The 23,801-nt window shown below is 43.2% G+C and overlaps 1 protein-coding gene across 2 annotated transcripts in view; it reads right to left on the reverse strand.

Moving 5' to 3' along the window:
• SEMA3C (semaphorin 3C) overlaps positions 1–23,801 on the reverse strand; it is a 128,531-nt gene that overhangs the window by 39,587 nt on the left and 65,143 nt on the right. For both annotated transcript variants that reach the window (XM_085568366.1, XM_085568367.1), the window contains 6 exons: positions 21,555–21,617; positions 20,106–20,225; positions 16,196–16,286; positions 4,454–4,573; positions 2,550–2,692; positions 440–554 (listed from right to left, as the gene is read on the reverse strand). In XM_085568366.1, coding sequence (XP_085424492.1) covers positions 440–554; positions 2,550–2,692; positions 4,454–4,573; positions 16,196–16,286; positions 20,106–20,225; positions 21,555–21,617 — 652 coding nt within the window. The remainder of the gene's footprint in view (positions 1–439; positions 555–2,549; positions 2,693–4,453; positions 4,574–16,195; positions 16,287–20,105; positions 20,226–21,554; positions 21,618–23,801) is intronic.

A 23,801-nucleotide genomic window follows, 5' to 3' on the forward strand; every position in this document is an offset into this window, starting at 1 on the left:
AACCCTGTATTGCAAACTCTCTATTTGTAATCTACTGCAAAAAAACTAGTAGCAAAACAGTAAGAGAGTAACTTAGATGTTTCCTTCCAAGTATTAGTTCTTTACATCTATCATTTGTTTACATATTCAAGATTAATTACGTTAATTACCTTATAATTACACAGAAAGACTTACAAAGAATTTTTTTCTTTTGCTGTCATAAAACTGCAAGGGGAATTTTGTCATGAACTTCTAGTGCTATGATTTCACTGTTAACAACTTGACTAAGAAACTGAATGAAAATCAGTCATTACATATGCACAAGGTATGTGTCTTACTTGTGCTAAGGACAGCAAGTTTGAAAATTCAACACTGGAAATTATTCTGACTCAGTCAAAGAAATACACAAATACACAATTTTACATTTAGATGAAATTTTAAGGAATGCTTTTAATGATACCTAATTCATCAAAGTATGTTTCTGTTCCATCTTCATCCATTACTGAGCACACAAGTCTTGCTTTCAAGAATGTTGTCCACTTGTTCACGAGACTGCGTTGACCACCTGTGTCATTCTGGAAAGGAATATTATTTTCAGAAAATAGGAAATAAAACACAACTAACATTTTACTGGACTTTCCCACATTTTTGTCAGGTTAATTCACTATCTATATAATTACATGTAAATTTATTAAAAATAGATAGACCTAAGCCAAATCCCCTCATCTAAGCATTCTATATGCACAACAAACCAAAAACTACTTTTCTGAGTGGACTTTCTCTGCTGAGCTAGCAGGGTTGGAGGCTTGGGCAGTAGATTTTGTGCATCAGCAGTGTATGCTGTTGTGACTGGAAGTAACTGTGGAGCTCTGCATCACTCACTGACACCCAGGACAAAGTCCATTCTATCTCTAAAAGGTCTCATGTTTCTATAGAGGGATGTTTCTTCTAGTCCTGACAGCAGCATAGCTGCACCTGACCTAGTAAGGCACACTAGCACATGAGGTGGATACTCTAAAAACTATTCAAAAATGATGGCTAGTGTGGGTAAGCAGGTTATGCACTGTTGCAAGTCCAGCTAGCTTGGTGCAGAGATGGCTTGTTCACAGCTCACTCATGGATCTTTACAAATTTCCATGGTTCAGGGTGGGAACTGTAACTGCCAAACCAGGTGATGCAGCCCTGAGGTGACAGATCCTGACCAAATGTGCTGGTGAATGCCTTACGTAAGAGCAGTGCCCTCCCAGCTGCTTAACATGATGTTACCCAAGGAAAGAGAAAAACCAAAATGCAGAAGCTATTGAAATGGGATTTCAGTAAGTGCTGTGCATGTTTCACTGATGCTGTTGGAGTTGGTAATCCAAAATTTAGGGTGACTTATAAGGAGACTTTTCAGGGGGCAGTATATTCTGTCACTCTCAAAGGTGTTGATACATGAATATGGTGGTACGTATACAAATATGACTGGCTCAGATTTATTTTAATTGGTCTTAGGATTCTGCCACTGGTTTCACTGTAAGTCTAAAAAGTCTTAAGCCTTTCAAAAACCATCTGAGCTTCATTATAACAGTAAAAAACCTAATACAGCTGTAATTGTGTGAAATGTCTTCTTGCAAAACACCCAATAAGGCCTTTAGGCACTCTCACTAAAATACAGAGAATGGAGTTATAAAAGTAATCACATGCCTCATCATATTGCCAGAGAAAGACAGATACCTTTACACCCAGGCACAACATCACAAAGCATCAAATTCTAAAGAAAACCCAAATTAAAGACAGGGAATATATAAACACTCATAATGAACTTCCTGAAGCCTTCTAAAAGAAGGAATGAATAGACTAGCAGCAATTGTGCAATTATATTTTTTCTCTTCTTAAACAAAAAAATATTTCACCAGAGATACTAATAGCTGTTTCAATCATTTTTCATGTACAGTTGATTAGAAATACAAAAAACCCCAAAATAGAGACAATGAGGAGTGCTGTGAAAAAAATTAATTATTGCCCAGGAATAGCCACAACTCCTGAATTTAAATTTCCTGTGCACATTTTTAAAGTTAGGCTCACACACGCATCTATACAAGCAAGCAGAAAGACAAATTTTGATGTCAAAATGAAAACAGCATTTGAAAGTTAAATCCACCAATTTAAAAGCTTGATACTTCTGATGTGCTTTAAATGTTTTGAGTGTGTATGTGTACATTTTGAGTGTATGTGTATTTTGTGTGTGTATGAAGTAGGCCTTCACTGCCTAAAGTTCGTTTTTATTGAGAAAATAATGTGCCTTATTTGTGCTAAGGACAGCAAGTCTAAAAATTCAACACTGGCAACTATTTTGACTCAGTCAAAGAAATACACAAATCCCTGAACCTCTACATTTCCATATTCTTACACATATAGTGAGATATATGTAAGCTGTGAGTTCAGTAACTGCTCTTCTTAATTATGAGTGTTGACAGAGAAACAGGAAATTTTGTCAAATCAAAGGCTTTTCAAACATTTAGTCTTTTAGATCATCATGTCACACTAGCAGCTTATCCCAGCAACCTGGTAAACAAAATAGTTCTTACTGGGCATACTCTTGCAATCATTGAATGAATTTGCTTTGTGCTGCCGCTGTTGTCTGTGAGTCTTTCTTTGAAGAAGAAGTAGATTTTGGCATCATTGGGGTCAGTGCCATCTGGGATAACATGAGCATCCACAAAAATAGGCTCTGAAATGAAAAAGTTTACCAAAAGGATGAAACCAAAAGATGTATCAGTATAAGCAACAAATGATTTACTGACTGCTTCAAGGAAGTGCTAAATATACCAAATATCAACAGGCAAATGGCTCCATGCTGACAGCCACTTGTGCTTGCAACGCCAAAATTTATTACAGAGCAAATTTTTAGAGGAGCAGTCTAGAAGCAATGGTATTAGATTACTGCAGAGACTCAAAGACTTTGAAGAAGAAGGAAGAATCAGTGTGTTATCTGGGGCCCCTAAGGAAAGTCTCATTGAGACAAAATATAAAAGTAAGCTGGAAGAGCTTAGGAATGTAACAAACAAGGTTCACAAGTAAGAGAGAAAATCAATTTGTGTAACCCAGAAAAGGAGAGGAGGGTAGGCAAATGCTTGAGCAGCATCTGACTTCATATCAGAGGCTGGTAAACATAGTCAAATGTACGTGCAAAACACTACAAAGGAGAATTAGGGAGAGAACAAAATAATTTATAACCTTAACAGCAAACATATAATGGACAGTGCAGGAGCCCTCAGAATATCTCCTTTGACTGAAAGAAGAAGTGTCCCTTCTTCCTGCATGAAGGCTTTGTCTTTTCAATGATCATGCAAGATTGCTTGTTCAGCTGAAGTGCAGTACAAAGTTTGAAACAATCTGACACAAAGGTTGAATGTCTGACAGAAAACTCATTTTGGACTGCAGCATTGTTCTGTTCACATAAGTCTATTCTCAATTAATATAACAAATGCCATGACTCTGGCTCTAAAAGAACATGGAGATAAATGGTACTTTCAAGTACCTGTTTTGAACACATAGATCTTCCAGAAATTAGGCATTTTAAAATTTAATTTTCCTCTAATTCATTATAGGATGCACATGTTAGGGTGCACAGGTAAGTGTAAGAATGTATAACAAACAGAAAAAAAAATAGAGAGCAGACATAGTTTCCCTTTCATAGTGAAATGAATTTGTGAATGAAATCTTGTGACTTCATTGTAGTCACAGCCAGACATGAATAAGTCACCATAAAAAAATATCAAGACAAAACTTTACTTCAACATACCTGAAGGCTTTTTAAAACTGTAACTGCTGTGTTATTTGGTCTATAACCTTTCACAGCTACCTCCTCTCAGAGGGTTGACTACCATTTTAATTTAAATTTGTTTCACTGGAAGAAGTCTTCTTACCAGTAAAGATGGAGAATGATGTCAGTAAATCAAAGAGGTGATTCCACTCAGAAATTAGTTTTTCTACTGTGTTTAGATAACAAATTCCTTACCACTGAAATAAGTGGCAATGATCCACATTGACTTCTCTGACAGTGAGACACTGTTATGCACTCATTTTGAATGCAATGGTGGTGAATCTTAATTGAAGTTGTGGTCTAGAATCAAACATGGATTTAAGGCAATATCTGATTCATCAGAGGTGAAGGCACTTTTCTAGAAATCAGACTGTCTCCAATTGCCATTAGAAAGGTTTTCATACACTTGCCCTCAAAAAGCTTGGTTCAGTCTTAATGCAAAAAAGGCCATCAGGTGGGGTGATCTAGGAGCTTGATTCATGCAGGGATCCCTCCACATCTGCACTGTCTACAGTTTTTATTTACACACATTTCTTCATGGTCTTCTTCATAAATTAACTTCAGAGACAAGCTCTTTGAAGGATACGGTCTTTGTTTTAAGCAGGAAAAGGAAAGCAGAATCTCTGTGACACCCATTAAAACTCTGATAAATTAAAGGCATCTCACCACTCAGCCACTTGGAGTTGTGCTGGTCAGTTCTCACTGCATTCCTCCTGGTCAGACTGCGAAAAATGGCTGCATCTGTCCCCATGAAATCAATATACATTCCTGAAAAAAGCTCTTCATCTGTAAGGAATGAAATGAAGGGAGAATTGTTATGGCTTTTGGGAGAAAAAAAAAGTTTATTTTAAATTCATCAGCTCTTTATTTACACAGGAATCTATACATATAAATAGTGGGTCATGGGAATGAGGTTTTCTCTGATTTACAAAGACTCAAACTAGAATGCATGAGAGTAATCATATTTTTCTTTATGGAACTGTACCATTAAATGTCATAGCAGAGCTGCATACACAGGAAACTATTCTTGACAGGAAGTTTAGTTGCCCCATTTGCACTGCTAAGGACCACTGGAGAATAAGGCTAGAGTTATCAAAAAGTATTTCATTCAATATCTTAAGTATGCACTTCAAAGAACTTTTTTTTTTTGTTACGAAAGTAGTTTAAGTGACTGGGTTGAATTTATTGCTGCTGTAAACTGGCACAACATCTATTGCAGTCAGTGGATCGGTGCCAATTTTTACCAGCAGCATTGTTATGGCTGCCTCAGGCAGCCTCAAGCAGACTTGAGTATTGCAGAGGCCAGACAATCATATTATTGAACTTTACTCAGAGTAACATGGAGCAACAGTTGTCGCCTGTTGTGCACTTGGTTCTAAGTATAGGAACATTATGCTTGAGCAAAATGAGACATGCAACTCCTACATTAACAGAACTATGAGCTCCCACTCCCTGTGCAGGGCTTAAAACTCAGCCCATCAGTCAGGATGTCTATCTCTGCTTGTTTGAGTCTGTGTGTGTGCCTAAACATATGTATATATAATTACAATTATAATTACATATACTATCATTTTCTCTGTGAATAACCAAGCAATTTCCACTGACTAATGACAATGAAACCCCAGAGTAGAAAACAGTAGCTAAAATAAACTCTAACTCTCAGAGTGGGAGTGGTGGCTGAATACATTCCAGTACAGCTGGGTCCTTTGATTGATGTTTTTGTCTGTAGTCCTGGACTACCCAGGGAGTGTGGTCAAGCTGGCAAGAGTCACAGGCTCAGAAATACTTGAGGCTATTTTCATGCTCTGTGTGTGTGTGTGTGTGTGTGTGTGTGTGTGTGTGTGTGTGTGTGTGTATGTGTTCCTAATCAGCATGGACGAGTATTGAGAAGCTCATGAGAGGATCAAAACTCTGCAGCCTTTGCTTTTCTGCTGCTAACTGGAGCCTGAGCTGACCCCTGGTTGGGCATCCAGCAGCCACTCTTCTGCTCTCACCTCTCCCTGTGATGACAAGATTCCTACACAGGGGATTTAAGCAATACATTTGCTCCATGTTGCTGAAGCATTTACTTCTGGAGCAGGTATTGACAGAATGATGTTAGATCTGGACAAATTTGTAAGTGATTTTGTATATTTGCCTCCTCACCTCAATCCATCAGAACTTTTTTCCTATTACAAAACAAATTGGCTGAAAGAGATCAGGTTTATGGTTCTCACTAAATGTTATGTACAGTTCTGTGCATATACACATTTCAGCATCAGTACTATACTACTAATTTCAATCCTATTACGTATCAGTGGTATTACATCTTAAGCATTCCTACTATCTGCTAATCATGTATCAGAGGAGATCCATCAGTTCCACTTCCTTCTTGTAAAATCCTTAAATTCCACACAGTATTTGGTCTGCACAGCACAATGAGTTCACTCCACTTTGTTACTGGAAGGAATTACTGGATTGATAAGGTATGTCTGCTTTTATAAATATCTTGTAGTCTTGGTGGGGAGAGCATCCTGCACACTAGTAATGCCAAGCTGCTTCAAAGCACATTTTTCATTGCTTTGTGCAAATGCATCTCTGTACGATGGCAAACTGCACAAAGTTCAAACTTATTTTTATAGCACCCACTTTCTTCTGAAGGGTGAATCAGCTTCCCTGCTGTATTCTAGGCCAGTGATGTCCAAAGTGGTCAAGAAATTGCATCTATATTTAAAAGGGGTTCTTTTATTGTGGAAAAGTTAATTGGTATGGTGGTATTTACTATCTTCTGAAGCAACAGGAGGGAATTCCTCCTGCAGACAGCCCAAAGGTGAGTCCAGTACATTGGCTCAGTCTCCTCATTACAACATGAGCTGAGACTTAGAAAATGTTCATGTTTCTGGCATGGATACTGAGGCTTAATTCATTAGATCTTAATGTTTTTGAAGTGACTGGACTTTGCAACAGAAACTATAAAACTCAGTCTGGGGACTCTTTTTAAAAGGAATTTGACCTTTGTGGAATAATTTAGACTTCGTAGATGGACTATGCCATAAAAGAGAAGTCAAACTGTAGGGAAGGTCTCTTTAGTCACATAACATAGATCAAGGAAGATAACGAAAAGTCTATTAAGATGAACAAAGCTGCCACAGATTTACTGTAGAAAAAAAATCAGCTTACTGTACAAACAATACTTTAGAAACAATTTTCTTTAATGTAGCTATATAAAATCCAGTAGGAACAAGGAAAGGAAACAGTCACTTCACTTAATAATACCAGAATGGCAATGAGTAGCAGTGGACTCATCTATCACTGACTTTGAACAAACATTTTCTTTACACAGTGAGTGTCTGTAAACAGTGTCCCTAGATCACAGTTGAGATAAAGGTGTTAAGTGCAGCCAAGGTTCAGAGAGATGTCTAGATAGCATTTATGTGTTCTCTAAAGGTGTTCAGTTCACATCTCTGTGAATAGATATACTTATCCTTTGTACTAAATATATATGCAATGAGAAATAAAAAAAAAAAAAGCTATTTATATTTTGAAAAGGCCATGTAGGACTGCCGCGCTCCCGCCCCGGTTCCCTTTATCTCAGCCCCGGCTAGCTCTCATCCTGGGGCGAGAGTGGGCGATTGAGGCACCCTCCGCCGCTCCCAGCTGGGGTTTGGAGAGTGCCTTTGTGGGTTCCGGGCAGCGCTAGCAAGCCTCGCGGTGGTAAATGAAGAGCGGATCCTGCTGGGGGCTAAGTCCGAGTTTATTGTAGCCCAACGGGGCCAAATATCCTAGAACGGTGCCAGCCAACAAGAACAAGCACAAGGTGCTTGCACTGGCTTATAAACCGTAAGGGAGGGGTATCTAACGACCAATGGGGATAGGGATAGGGGGTGGCTCCGGGATGGGGGGATATGGTGGGGTCCAATGGGGGAAGGATATGGGGGGAGCTCCAGGTCCTCGCCCAATCACCCGGTGCCCTGAGTAGAAGCTTCTGGATGGATGGGAAGGGGCACCGAGTGATAGACAAGGCACCCGGGGGGGGTAAAATGCCTCTTTCAGGGTGATGGATAGATACTGGGAAGGCGGGAAGGGCGGACAAGGCGGGAAAACTGGGGATAAACCAAGTTGCACACGGGGGTACAAAGGAATAAACCAATACATAATACAGGGATAATAAAACATATACATAACGCAACTCCACATCTCCTCCTTTTTTTGTTTAAAAAGAAAGAAAGGTGAAGAGGATAAAGTAAGTCTTTAAACGGGGGCTTCACAGTCACTGGGCTCATTTTGAAACTAGATGTTTCTTTTTTCTGGAAATTCTTCTTCTTGAAACCCTTCTTTGTTTAAGGGTTTCAGTTCATCACTATGTTAAAGCTTGTAATAAACACAATGAGTCCCAGCAGCAGCAAAAGTCCTGTTTCTTTAGAAAGTAACTGAAATTAATAGTCGAGGTAGGGGAGGTCTAACTCAAAGGGGAACAGAGAATCCCAGGAGCCAGGGAGGGAAGAGGGGGGACCAGGTGAGGGGGACCTTTTCCGCCGTCGGAGGGCGGCGTACCCAACTTGAGGACTGTCCGGTTTTCTCTTCTGGGTCTTAGGGACATATGGTCTGACGAATTTGGAAGGGACCCATCTCAGGCCTGAGGGCGTGGATACGCAAGCGTACCCCTGTCCCCAGGTGACCAAGTCATAGGGTCCTTCCTGCTGCCAGGTCTCAGGGTTTTTAATGAGAACTGGCGGCTTCTCCCTGACCTTGCTCTGCTCGTAGGAATTAAAGTGCCTCGCGATGGGGGGGTTGAGGCACTCGAAGGAACAGTTTAAGAAATTGATGGTAAAAAGGGCCCGCGCTAACTGAATTTGGGGGGACTCATTTTTAGCTGACGACTGTTGTTGTTTAAGCATCCTTTTGATGCTTTGATGAGTCCTCTCTACCACGGCTTGACCTGTCGGGGAATAGGCGATGCCAGTTTTATGTTCTATTCCCCATTGTTGCAGGAAGCTTGCGAATTCTTTGGATGTGTACCCGGGGGCATTGTCTGTTTTTATCTGTTTTGGGACGCCTAGCATGGAGAAGGCTTGTATCAGGTGTTTCTCTACTTCTTTGGCCTTCTCCCCTGTGTGGGCAGAGGCGAAAACTGCTCCAGAGAAGGTGTCTACGGAGACATGGACGTACTTCATCCTCCCGAAGGAGGGGATATGAGTAACGTCCATCTGCCACACCTCACAGGACTTTAGACCCCTAGGGTTAGCTCCTGCGCTCACTGATGGTAGTGGGAGCGACTTACAGGACGGGCATGTGGCCACAATGGCCTTGGCCTGGTCTCGGGTTAGATGGAACTGCCGGACCAGACTAGGCGCATTTTGGTGGTAAAGCTGGTGGCTTATTTTGGCTTGTTGGAACTTGTCCGGGAGCGGCGCCAGCTGTGCGGGGGCGGCAGCGAGGGAATCGGCACGCCGATTACCCTCGGCCAAGAACCCCGGCAGGTCGGTGTGTGACCTGATATGCATCACATAAAACGGTTGCTCTCGGTGGGAGACTAGCTTTATCAGCTTAGAGAGCAACCTGTTAAGGGCATCGTTGGAGACACCTTGCAGGATTGCATCCTGTGCTCTAGACACTACACCTGCTACATAGGCCGAATCAGTTACCAAATTAAAAGGTTCAGAGAACCGCTCAAAAGCTCTAACGACTGCGGCCAACTCAGCTACTTGAGGGGATCCTTCTACTTCAACAACATCTGCTTCTCACTGCTGAGTTTGAGGATCTTTCCAAGTCACTACTGACTTGTGGGACCCTCCGGACGCGTCCGTAAAAACTGTTAGAGCCTTTAAGGGTTTTTTGCTCTGAATTTGTTTTGTTGACAGAGTGAATTGGATTTCGGAATTGAAAATTTTGTGGGCCGGTCTTAAAACAGAAATTTTTCCGGTGTAGCTGTCCAGTGCAAACTGCAATGATTCATTTTCTTGCAGCAGGTGTTCTAACATTGCCTTTGTGAATTGGCCCGATTCTAATTTCAAAGGAATGTGGATGTGATCAAAGTCACACCCCGCCAGCTCCCGAATCCGCGTTCTCGCTTTGCGGATTAGCTCTGCCACTAGCTCTTGTGGCCGTGTCAACCTTTTGGATCGTGAATGACTCAGGAATACCCACTCTATGATGGAGAGTGGGTCCCTTTTGTCCTGATCCTTGCCCTTTCCTAGGGTGTCTGCCCATTGGAAGATGACACCGTGGAGGTGTGGCAGTCTGCCCAATATGATGAATCTGAAGGGCAGGCCCGGATCGTACCTGTGGGCCTGCCTGGCAGACATTGCCTCCTGAACCTTCTGCAAAGCAGCTTTGGCCTCTGGAGTGAGTTCCCTGGGAGAACTAGGCTCTTCCCCCCCTTTCAATAAATTGAAAAGAGGGGCTAGGTCTTCGTTGTTAATACCTAACCAGGGTCTAACTCAGTTTAAAGACCCACACAGCTGCTGTACGTCGGCTAGAGTCCGAATTGAATTTTTTATGGCCAATTTCTGCGGAACAATGGTCCGCTTGTTTATTTCTAAACCCAGGTACTTCCAAGGTGGCATTTTTTGAATCTTATCTTCTCGCAGCTCGAACCCTACAGCAACCAATGCACTGGTTGTCAGTTCAAGCGCGTGTGTAAGTAGATCGCTGTTGGGGGCACAAATAAGAATATCATCCATATAGTGCTGGATGATCACGCCCTCGGTGGCTGCACGCACAGGGGACAGCAATGAAGAGACGTACCACTGGCAAATGCTTGGGCTGACTTTCATGCCTTGGGGAAGAACTTTCCAGTGGTATCTCTCCATTGGGGCTTCTCGGTTGATGGAAGGAACCGAGAAGGCGAACCGTGGTGCGTCATCAGGGTGTAGGGGAATTTGGAAAAAACAATTTTTGATGTCAATGACAACTAATTCCCAATTTTCTGGTAACATCGTGGGGGACGGCATCCCTGGCTGGAGAGGACCCATGTTTTCTATTACATTGTTGATGGCGCGAAGGTCATGAAGGAGGCGCCACTCGTCTTTGCCAGGTTTTTTCAGGACAAAGACAGGGGAATTCCAGGGGGATGTTGTTTCTTGGATATTCCCTTTGGCAAGTTGCTCCTTCACGAGCTCCCGAAGCGCTTTTAATTTTTGTTTATTGAGCGGCCACTGCTCTACCCACACTGGTGTATCTGTGAGCCAATTAAGTTTTCGGGTAGGACGCTCCTCAGTGACTGTTGCCCGAAAAACCTGGGGGGTCGGGATGTTAATTGTGACCCCCCACTGGGCCATCAGGTCTCTCCCCCATAAGGGTTCTGTGTAATCTAATACGAACGGGCGTAAATAGGCCGATTGTCCGTTCGGCCCCTCAAATTTTACGATGTTTTTTGATTGCTTTGCCAATTGAGAACCCCCTACACCTTGAATTTTCCCCGCCACGTTTTGCAATTCCCAGCGTGACGGCCAATCCCGTGCGGGAATGACTGTCACGTCTGCTCCTGTATCTAGGAGACCGCTTAGGTGTTTGTACTCCCCATCCTTCCGCATATAGCAGGAGAGCTTTGGTCTTTCCTTCCCTATGACCTGGGCCTGGCACACCTGGTAGCTCTTCTTCGCTGACTTCTTCCATAGATCCTCAGGGTGTGCCGGAGGCCCAGATGCTGGAATGGCTTGGGCGATGATTTGGCCCTTGGGAAGGAAGACTGGAGGATGGGGGCAGTGCAGCCACACCACTAATCGTTCGGTGTTCTTAGATGTCAGGGATGGTGCAATAGTGACTTCGAGAGGCGTGAATTTTGTGTCCCCAAGAACGATGTACTTACTGTGGAGGTTCCTCCAGGTTCCTGGGTCTTCTGTGTCGACAGCGATGGAGTGCCAGTCGCTGTCCCTTAGGTGCAGAGCTTCAGTTAGGGCCAACCTATATGGGGAGAAACCAGATACGATGTTAAGTATCGGCTTGGGCTGGTTCGGGCCTCGACCCAGCCAAGCAGTGGGAATGAAATCCACATCTTCCCTCATATAGGCTGGTTTGTCAGCCATAATCTGGTGTGTCAAGTTCAGTGAAATGTCCTCAGGTGGGCATTGCAGGTAGTCGTCCTTCCCCTCCTCTGATGTTATAGAACCCACCATATTTATGTCCTCGCGCAGGGAGGGACTGCGCTGATGATTCAGTTTTTTTGTTTTCCCCCTGAGTTGGGGGCACTCTTTTCTTGTCGCTGCTGTTTAAACCTAAAAAACTCGTCCCTCAGCGGGCATTGGGAAGCCCAATGTCCCTTCTGCCTACATAGATTGCAGGCCTGATGGTGCTGTTGTCCCCTCGGGGGTGCTCCTGTAGGGCGGCGATCTGGAGAAGGGGTGGCTGGCGGTGTCACGGCTTCAACGAAGGCTACTCTCTTTGTTGGTGGTTTAGGAGTCTCTGGAATGTCTTTAGCAGGAACTGTCACCTTCCTCGCACAGACTTGTAGCATGCTTTGAAGGGTAGGCTCAGGGTCCAGGGGCAGACTGAGGATTGCTTGCCGGCACGCGTCGTTAGCGTTCTGCCTCGCAACTGTGGCAAGCATCCCCTCTCGCAGCCTCTCGTCCGGGACCTGAGCCTCCATCGCGTGATGCAAGCGATCCACGAACGCGACAAAAGGTTCTAGGGATTCCTGCTTTAGGGACAAGAAGTTAATAACCGTACCGCTGGGTCTTAACTTAAAAAACGCCTTTTCTGCTGCCCTAGTGCTGACTTGCAGCGCCTCTCTGGGGATTTTTTCCGCCTGCTTGGTCCCCATTTTCCAATCCCCCTCCCCGCACAAGTGGTCTAGTGATATTACAGCCCCATCCTCATCCCTAGAGCTATCTGCATTGGCCCAGAGGTCAGGTAACACCTCTCTGATCTCCCGCTTCTACTCGGACTCCCAGATGAGGAATTCTCTGTGGGTAATTAAACAGGAGAAGAGAGTTCGCATGTCTGCTGGGACATATTCTTTGGAGGAGAGGGTTGCTTTTAATAAGCCTCGGAAGTATTCGCTTTCCATCCCGAACCCCTTCTTGGCCTTGCAGAGCTCTTTGATGGTCTGCTGGGGGATGGGGGACCACTGTGCAAGGGGCCTACCCCCCCGCCGCGGGGTACAGGTGACAGGTGCGGCCGAGAAGGCAGGTAGGGATTGGGGTGGATCGGGGTTCCCACGCTCCCCCCCCCCGGAACCGAAAGCGTGGGAACTGGAAGTGGGGTCGTGGGAACCAGGGGACGAGGCGTGGTCTGGAGCAGGGGGAGTGGTATGGTGGGGACTCTCCTCCCCGGGGGTGGAGGTGAGGGGTGGGGTGTTGAATAATTCAAGGGAGGGGGAGTTGACGGGGGGTGGAGGAGGGAGGTGGGCGGAGAAATCCGGGGAGCAGAAGGGGTTGGTCTGCCGGAAGGGATTATGGGAGGGGGGAGGACAGGGATCATGGGAAGGAGCACGAGTGGCGGGAAAACCCACGCGGTCACCTCCATCTTGTGTCCTGGGGAAGGGGGAAGAAGAGAAGCCATTTCGTGGGGTTTGGGGATGGAGGATGGGGGATGAGGGATCTTCGGGGGTCTGGAGTAACTGAAAACGAACGGAGTCTTTACAGGACGGGGCTGTATAGCGCGGGGAAGAAGGGGAACGGGTAGAAGCAGAGACAGTGCCTGCACCGCTCTGCGGGGTGTCTAGGGTATTCTCAGAGGGGCCAGAATCTGCCTGCGGGCAATGCCGGGATGCCTGTCTGATAATACCCGACTTCGGGAGAGAGGGAGAGTTTTGCCGCAGTTTTCCCGCAGCGCCCGCCGCAGCCGCAGCCTCGGGAGCAGCGACAGCAGCCACCCCGTGCCCCGCCGCAGCCGCAGCCTCGGGAGCAGCGGCAGCAGCCGCCCCGCGCTCTGCCGCAGCGGCGGCTGCCGCATCGTACTGCAGCGACCGGGCTGAGGGACAGGGAAGCGGAGTAGGGTTATATGAACTACCCGCCGAACTGGGGATCGGTTTGTTTGCAGCTGGCAGTGGCAGACTTTCGTAGCGATATTTAATTATATCGCGAATTTGGAGAGCCAAATGGGTGAATATGGAGAGAGAGAGATCTGACTGTCGCAGGATCTTCCCCGCTACCTGTTCCCAAAAAGGAGCTTGGTATAATTTAGCTGGCGAAATGTCAGGGAAAGTTTGCGACAACCACTGAACGAATTGTTTTACTTCAGATTTTTTAACCTTAATTCCCCCCACTAAAAGGATACTTACAACTTGGGAATAAATGCTCTTCTGCGGCACGGACAGCCTTGCACCCATGGCTGTTAGATGTTAAATCGTGCTGCAGCGCCTACGATTGGGAAAATACGAACGAAAAACAAAAGACCACACTTCCGGCTTTGTCGCGGTCCTTAAGCTTCCCGCCCGGAAAGGGAAGCACCAAAAACAGGAATTTTTTCCCCGAACCCCGGGGAAAAAGAAACCCACCAAAAAGGGATCTTTCCCCTAAACCCTAGGGGAAAGGAACTAACCAAAAAAAGGACCGGGAAAGCCCCAGGGGCCCCTATACTCACAAACCACAGGGGTCCGAGAGGGAAGGGTGGAAAAGAAAAACCAATCGCAGGGCTTCTCCGCGAGAGAATCGACTCTGGAGGTGCTTTCCAGAGCTGCCGATCCTGTCCCCAAGAGTGCCACCCACTAAAACGTGGGTCTGCTCTCGCCGGGGTAGCTGACGGCCAGGAGGACGATTCTTCAGGTCTGCGCGACCCTAAAATCCTCAAACGAGGGTCCAACGCCGCGAAAACGGGGCCCCACGTTGGGCGCCAGCTGCCGCGCTCCCGCCCCGGTTCCCTTTATCTCAGCCCCGGCTAGCTCTCATCCTGGGGCGAGAGTGGGCGATTGAGGCACCCTCCGCCGCTCCCAGCTGGGGTTTGGAGAGTGCCTTTGTGGGTTCCGGGCAGCGCTAGCAAGCCTCGCGGTGGTAAATGAAGAGCGGATCCTGCTGGGGGCTAAGTCCGAGTTTATTGTAGCCCAACGGGGCCAAATATCCTAGAACGGTGCCAGCCAACAAGAACAAGCACAAGGTGCTTGCACTGGCTTATAAACCGTAAGGGAGGGGTATCTAACGACCAATGGGGATAGGGATAGGGGGTGGCTCCGGGATGGGGGGATATGGTGGGGTCCAATGGGGGAAGGATATGGGGGGAGCTCCAGGTCCTCGCCCAATCACCCGGTGCCCTGAGTAGAAGCTTCTGGATGGATGGGAAGGGGCACCGAGTGATAGACAAGGCACCCGGGGGGGGTAAAATGCCTCTTTCAGGGTGATGGATAGATACTGGGAAGGCGGGAAGGGCGGACAAGGCGGGAAAACTGGGGATAAACCAAGTTGCACACGGGGGTACAAAGGAATAAACCAATACATAATACAGGGATAATAAAACATATACATAACGCAACTCCACATAGGACAGACTGTATTATGTTTTCCTTAATATCTAAAAGACTTTAAAGGAAGTATCTCACACAATATGTAATTGATATAATTGATTTCAGAGGAAGCTGAATGGCAGAAACATGGCACGTTGTTCTCTTGTAAGCCTTGGGTGAAATACACAGTACCAGTGTGCAGTAAGTTTTATTTACTAAGAAAGTCTCAAAAGTCTGCACAACTGCTGTTCCCTTCATAGCCAAAAGTACAGCAAGGAGCAGACACATATTGAAAAATCAGGGCCTTGACACTAGAAGTGTGTGAACATACTGCAAATGTAAAGGTCAGGTTGCACTGAGTATATATTTTCAGCTCTTCCTGGTTGAAAAAATGAGAAGAATCTTTTACAGATGACTTAGGCTGCACAAAGTGTATTCCCCCTTTGAATTTTCTCATAGGGGCTCAACAAGCACAGCAGAAATCCTTTATTGTTTCACTTTCTGGCCTTTCAGATGGAAGGAAATGGAAAATTGGTCGGGTATAAAGCCAGTTGAAGAATGAAGAGCTGGTGGGCTCTACAGCAGTGATGACAACAAAAATTAAATTCAAAGCATCTGAAATCTTCAGGCTTTCCCTGGGTACTTTGAGATTTTAAAAATAATTAAATAAGACACAAATGCTATTTAGGATGAATAAGGTCAGAAACCATTCAAACATAAATGCTAGACAGGGTAATGAAAAGCTGAAACTATTCCTGGGAAAAAATGTGTCATCTGGAAAAGGGACAACCTTTTGTTTCTTGTGTCTCTCTCCCGCTTTCAGTAACTTATTCCTGCATTTCATTTGTCCACCCACCTTAAACTTCAACACACAATCCTTGAAACATGGATGGACCCACCCCTTGTGCCCATCAGCCGGACAAAAGGCACTGGTCCTGGGAGGCTGAATTCTGCTCCCTTGGGGCATTCCATCAACCCACCCTACACATGACCATATGGGTTTAGACCCCAGCACCCTGGAGTATCCTTACTTACTAAGGCTCTTTACTTACTGATCATAACAGACACCGTATTCACGTTAGGGTTGAAAGAACAGCGTCCCTTTCCTGATTCACACTTGGAGTCGATCTTGAAGATTTGTTCCTGCAAAGGAGATTTGTGTGTCACTTCTCATGTCAGAAACCATTACATCTAAGCTGGTTTTTATGCCTGGCTGTTCGCAGCATTAGCAATGCTCTATTAACAGTGCTCCACTGGGCACTTTCACTGTATTGTTGGCAGTTTAACTCTTCTATTCAGAATTCCATCATCTTGTTAGATAACACTGACACACGGTTATTACCAAGACTCTTGTTATAAATTCAAGACACTGAATCAAAAAAATGTTCTCTCTGTTAAGGATAGGTTGACTGATCTCTGCAATAATACCCATGGAGATTGCTTCTGTGGCTTTGAAGTTATTAATCATTTATTTTCTGTATATATTAGTGTACTTATAACTGTCTAGGACATTATAATAAAGCTACTAGAACTATAATACATATAAAATAAATCTTATGACAACTGTCATTAGATTATAGCATAAATCATTTGGCCTTTACTGAGCTTTCAGACCTCAAAAAATTCCCCAAATGACACTTATTTTCTTTAATAACATCTCTTGGATTACATGTAGACCTCCAAATCCACAATGATCAATTATTTATCTATACCTCTTACCATAGCCTGAAATCTCCTATTTTTTTTTTTTTTTAAGAAATCATGGTACAGGGATTTGTTTATATGTTATGTACGGTATGAACAGGGGAACAGGGAATACATTTAGCAAAGTAGAAGCTATTTGGACTACAGCTTAAAATACGAACAATCTGAATATCTTTAGAAAATTTGTCCATTTTGGTGCAAGTCTTCATTTCTTGGTCCCAGCAATACCAGCACAGTGTGCTCAGCAAGAAATGGCTCAGGCCCAAGCTCATTCCTTAAAAACTGCAGTCAGTAATGGCAGATAGAAGCTGACCCAACACACACTGACTCCCACACACTAGATACCAAACAGCATATTCTTAGGCTCCTACAACAAATTTCCAACCTTCAATAAAAAGCCAAGAGACACAATTACAAGAAAAAAAAAAAACAACAACAAATAACTGAACTTAAACATTTCAAAAGAAAAACATAGCTGACAAAAATTCCAAAGAAAGGCTTCTGTGAGATAGATGCCAACAATTAGTTATTTGAGAAAGGACAGCAATTTCTTATATTCCCTTTAAGAGTTGATGTAAATCACAGGGGAGTGGGGATGCCACACAAGTCCTGAAGCAGCCGTTTGGCACCAGTGAATAGGAGATTACACCAAGTTCAAATGCACAGCTGCAGCAGGAAGTTTTCATATGATTGTTCCCTCTCTTTCCCCCCCTCTTCTGTTTTGCCTAATTTAATCTCAGAGATCTTATCTATTGTTTCAATAATAAACTCTCTAAACATTGTTAAAATATAAGTATGAAGTTTCTTGGGTGGTTTCTTTGTTGTTTCTTTTTCACTTCTAGATTTTATGCAGTTTGATTCTAATCCATGTTTACTATATTAAACCACTATTTACCAATTCAAAATGCCCATTACTCCTCTACTAAACTAGCTCCAGGATTACACTTGATTTTCATATATATTAAACTTCTATTTAGTCTATAATTATTTTGCACAGGGATTACACATCCTTCTGTTTGCATTTACATTGACATTAGAATATATCTGGATGACTAAGGGAGTAATTACCAAAGACCAAAGTGTTAAGTGTGCAAAGAAGAAAATTAATTGTTTTATAACCTCTATTTCAGGGGAAGGGACAAAATTTTGCCTCATCAATGAAACCCCCATTTTTGTGAGCTTATGTGGGATCCTGGAAACAGAAGAGTAAAGCAGGCCCAGTTCTTATGATTGTTGGATATGACTCTGTCAGGCTTTGTAGCTTCTAGAGAAAAACAGATGTGTTTTGTAAAATATTCATTTTGCACGTGCAAAAACAACATTTTGTGCATGGAAAACTGTACCAAATTGTAGGTGAAATGACACAAGCAGAGGAAAAAATGAATTTTCACTAGTCCCATCAGCATTACATAGTTCCTCATTCTGCTCTATCAATTAGTCATGCACAGATATATGCAATGAGTTCAGAAGGAAATTCTTGGGTTTAAACTGTTATGCTATTGTTGGCCTGTACAGTAATGGTTTTGAGCATGAAGTGCCTACAGTAAAGTGTCTCAGACTCCAGACGTCTGAAACAGCAGTTTATTTAATCAATTGATCATAGGCATGCAGCTATACAGACAGGCTAAGTGCAGCAGGTTCTGCTTTTCCAAATCATGTATCTTTACTTTTCATTTAAGAAATTTAACATCTTGCATCATCTGGAGATGTCATTTACTGCCCTCCCCTCTGTCCCAATCTCATTTACAAACCGTCTAAAATAATGAGATTCAAACTTCTCTGGGCTGCAATAGCTTAAGATGATAAAGAGTATTACATTAATTAAAGACAAATGAGATCACCGTTCATGCTTTAAATGATTTTTCAAGAAATAGAATAATGCTGGGGAAAGGTGATCCTTGTTTCATAATACATCAAAATAAGTTAATGCTGAATTTTTTTAACCAGAAGGGTGGATTCACTTACTTAGTTCTGCTTGCTTCTGCTTTTAAATCCAGGCCTATAATCTCTACTTTTAGACAATTTAGTAGTACTGAAAGTGCAATGATTCTGAGTGCATGCTCTGTTAAGGAAGCTGGGGCCAGGTAGGGATCTACCAAAAGTCACTGATCTCATACCATGCACACTGACCTGGAGGAACATTGACTAATCACCTCCCTGGCAACCCCTGCAGCAATCTTGAGTCCCGGCCAGAATTCCCATCCCACTCCTAATTAAATCAGTGATGAATTTCTCAGTGTCTTCCCAAGAAGTCAGCCCAGCTTTTAAAGCTGCCCTCACATGGAAAAGCTCCAGGTAGCACACTCTGATCTTCCCTCCCAACACATCTGCTTCCACATTGTTCTGGAAAATATACTGCACACCCCTGTGCCTGCAGACATGAATCTGACCCAAAAGCTATTGAGGTGCTGCCTCCTGCTTAAGTGCCTGACTTTTTCCTTCTGGTTGCCTAATTTATTGCCTATTACATTTGTACATAAACAAACATTTCACTTTCAGATCAGGAAACTTGGACCATATACTTCTGAGACATCTGGTACTTATACAGTAAATATACTAAATGAAACTGAATATAGAAAAACTGGAGACCTACCTAGAAAAAGTATGATCTTACAGTGAAGAGGAACTTACCAGCTTCATCTGGGCACCATCTAGTGGGTCAAAACTTGTGCAGTAGATAGAGTTCCTGTACTGGGATTGCAACTAAATGGTGTTAGACTGAATTCCAGCAAACCTAACCTGAATAGTTAGCCAAATTAAGGGCTTCTCCAGGGAACCAGTAACACATGGAAGTTATAAAAAGTGGACTTTGTATTTTACTTTTCATCTTGCTGGCTATTTCCTTTCAAGTATTTCTTGGGCATTTTTCCACCAAATGGCAGGAATTAATTCACCAGACAATGTCAAATAAAAAGTACTATCAAATGTATCCCAGCATTTCGTATGACTGTGGTAAACCATCATATATTGGACATATATATATATATATAGAGGACAAATATTGTCCATATATTGAACAAATATATCATATTTTGGACAGCCATTATATTTGAGGCATGGCTTTTGATCATGGCTTTGTTTCCAGCTGGTATCAGGTCAGAAAACTATGGACCTTTGCTCTTCTGCTACTTAACATCGGTGAAGGAACCACTGATTCTGCTGGGACCACTGAGTCTCGCATTTTCAAAACCTTGAGATTTTGCTTCACACCAGCAAGGTGGACCCCAAAGTGAGTGGCCAGAAGGAGAAGAGAGTTACCTCAGACCTGCGTCCCCTGTTGACGTAGACGCAGACGGGGCTGAAGGCGCCGCTGCCGCAGACGTACAGGTGGGTGCGGTTGTACGACTGGATCACGCGCACAAAGTTCCCACAGCCGTGCTGCAGGAAACACAGAGAACAGTCACTCCACAGTGGAAAATGTCAGGAGATGTTGGGAGCTCGAGAGTACAGACATGACGTGTAATTTTAATAGCATCATGAAAACAGCTACTGAGTTTGTTGGTCTCTGGCTTTGGACAGCTGTTTCTTTTCATGTCATTTTGCCTGCCCTGGGAACTGGGCTCTCTCTGATTGAGCACCACAGATGAGTTATAGAGGACTCCACGTAGTGTTCCCACTTCCACACAGCAAGCCAATTTTCATTCACGTGTTTCTCTTGCATGAGAAAAAGCAAGACCTCTATGGGAAACCAAGGCGTAACCTTAGGAAGTTTCCTTAAGGACACCTCTGAAACAGTCACTTTTTCCCCCTGATTTGTTCAACACAGATGGAGATAATTAAAAAGAAAGCAAGTCTAAATATCAGATTTTGCTATTTGTATAAACAATTTATTTCCAGAACTTTAAACTGAAGTTTGCAGTCAATTGTTGCTTTGTATAGAAGACAAACATCTTCAAATCAGCATGAAAATCAAACCAGAATGTTAAGGGCCACACGGTTCACAGTACTGGATTTACAGTTTTTTCCTTCCCTTTTGTATCTAACTCTTCCATTTTTTACTGTGATCAAGTATTAATGCACTTTAGGTTGAAAACAGATTTTTTAAATGAATGTTTTTTCTTACCCAGATCTCAGAACTGCTTTCGTATTCAATCATGCAAACCCCATCCAAGACAGTGAGAACTGCGTATGCTTTGTGAGCACAGGGCTGGAAACTGTGCCATCAGTCATCTTCATGAAAACCAGTAGAGTTAATCCTTGTTTAGCAGACTGCACAGGTTTATTTACTTTTAAAGGCAGTCACGTTTTTGGTTCAGCAGGAGCCAGCACCATACAGTATCATCTGAAAACTGGTGCACAACTGGGGTCTTCAGACTGCAGGCAGTGGGTGCCACCCACCCTCACAGTGTGCTCCTGGGGGGTGCAGCCAGCCAGAGAACTTCCACACTGCAAAGAGCAGCTCAACAGGCTGTGCAGCATCACCCCAGGACATATCTGGAAAAGCACTATTACCTAGTTAGATTAGTAACAACCAAAAAAGATAAGGAAATAGACACTGCATGGCTTCTCCCATCTGTCAGAGGCTGGAGGTGCAATCTGTTTACATCGCCTGATTTTCCAGAATTTCACTTTATAGACTGGCTTGTAAAGCATTTCAAAAGAAAATCAAACACTTCTTTCATTTTGCTTTGGCTGCACTCAAGGTGCTCTTACTTTATGGCCAAGTACCTAATTTGTGTGTATGTGTGCATGTGGATTATTACTTACTGTAGGATCCTTGCCAGCCATTTTGCACTCTTCAACCTTGTTTGCTGATGCTGGCCAGAAAATCTGTAAGGAAAGAAGTATTGTTCAAGTAGTATATTTATTACATAATTTAAAAAAATTAATTTCACTGCCTAATAGATTAATAGATTAATTACACTAATGGATTAATATCTAGATAAAATTTATACTTTGATTATAAGGAAAAAAAGGATTTTGTTGATAAATAAAACTATCTTGGTCTTAGCATGCACTAAACAAAATCAAAGTCCAGGTCTTTGGTTGATATATATTAAGCTTATTACAAATTTTTAAGGCAAATTAATAAATTTATTTAGATTTTTTTTTTCTAAGTAAGAGGGATTTTCCATCACTATTGCCTAAATTGCTACCCAACTTTACTTTTTTACTTTTACTGAACTTGTAGAAATTATTCACACTAGAAATAAGAAGACGAAAATATTGAAAGAAAGGTTCTTTTTTAATTTTTTCAATTTTACCATCAAAGGTTTGGCTAGATAATGGAAAAACCTACCTGAAATCTCAAGATTTCCCATTGATTTCTTTCAGACAGATTTTCAAGAAATATCTCAATCTCTGAGTGTTTATCTGTTTATCTCAAATTGTAAATATTTTGAGCTTCTTCCATTATTTATTTTGATTTTGAAATAGGAAAGACATCCATTACAAATTTATCCCCAGAAATCTAGTAAGTGACAGAGCCTGATAACATTTAGCCTCAAGATAATATAAACAATATCATTAAAAGAGCTCTGTGTATATATGTACATATATATATATGTAGAATTATGGATTTGAATGTATATGTATATAGGATTTCTACAGATATATAAGATCAGCAATGTGAATCTGTTGTTAAATAAACAAATGGAAAGACTCTGTGGAATTGCAGAGATTCATTCTGAGCCTAATACTGGGTGATCACATTTACTGCCAGAAAGCTTTGTGTGTTTTTCCTTTCTGTTGATTTTTTTTATTCTTTATTCTCCAGGCCTACATAAGCTGTTGAAATGCCTCACAGCTTTATAGTGCAGAAAATATTTCATGCAACAGAGGCCCTCTCATCTAACCAAACTCAGCACAGCGTTAACCCAACCTGCCAAGGACAGGAGGGACAGTGCCATGCTGGGGCACAGCTCCTGCAAGAGCAGGAAGGCAGGATCACTGTGAGATGGAAATTAGCAAAAAGGTCACAGAAGGTATTTCAGATCCTAGAAGGCAGCCCCATTTCAGAGGGAGATTTGGGTACCTTTAGGAGGAGGGAAGGATGCATTCACACCACTGAAGGAGAGGCATTTAATTTAAATGCGTAAGTTAGAATGAGCTTCCCCGGGCTCCCTGAACAATCAATTCAGGTGGACAGGCATGTCCAGAGGGCGATTCAGAGCAAAGCCTAATTTAACTGTGCTCAATCACTCTCTGGCAGGGCCCCCCTCTCTCCCCTGACACATTAAAAGCCTTGTCTCTTAAGGAAGGCATTTATCTTCCCTGCTGCAAGCCAGGTATCGCTGCCCCTCAGTCCTTCTGAGGTACAGTAATAAAGCTCACAGATGAAAGGACTGGATGGATTTGGTGGAACAAGGTCTTTATGGTACACCTTCAGGCAGGGCAGTAGCTGTGACTGTCTAAACACAGGCAAGACAAAGTCTGTAGACAGGTAATAGCTCAACAGCCAAGCTTCTGGGCACATAAGAACTTCTGCAGGTCACCTATTTCAAAAGCAGACAGGCTGAATTTCAACTGGCTTTGGAGACAAGAGCGGAATCTGTAAGCATTTGATAATATTATTATTTTCACACAGAGGTTGTCTACTACTGTTGGGTGAGGGAACACGAAGTCCTTGGGAAACACCATCTCAGTAAGTGAGAGAAGCCAGAAAACAGATGGTGTCAAGGGGCAGATGTGAGTCATGGTGTCCAAAAACTCCAAATAAAGTGTCTCAGCTACCCAACTAAAGGGCAAGAGCTGACACAGACATAACAGGAGATTGGAAAATAATTCAGTAATTAGGACAAAAAACATTAAAAAAAAAAAATGTAGTTAAGGACAATGCTGTCCTTGCTTTTTTTTCTATGTGGCCTGAGACCTTGAGGATTCTCTGAACCATCTTATCTTGGAGAGAGATGGAAAGTGGCAAACCACACAGATTTTCCTTGTGAGGCCAGGCCAAGCAGAAAATATTGCTTCAAAATGAGTAAATAGGTCAGTTTTAAACAGTGCTTGAGGAAC

Source organism: Lonchura striata, chromosome 1A (genome assembly GCF_050655825.1).
Source record: "Lonchura striata isolate lonStrDom1 chromosome 1A, ASM5065582v1, whole genome shotgun sequence".
In the NCBI taxonomy this organism is placed as follows: domain Eukaryota; kingdom Metazoa; phylum Chordata; class Aves; order Passeriformes; family Estrildidae; genus Lonchura; species Lonchura striata.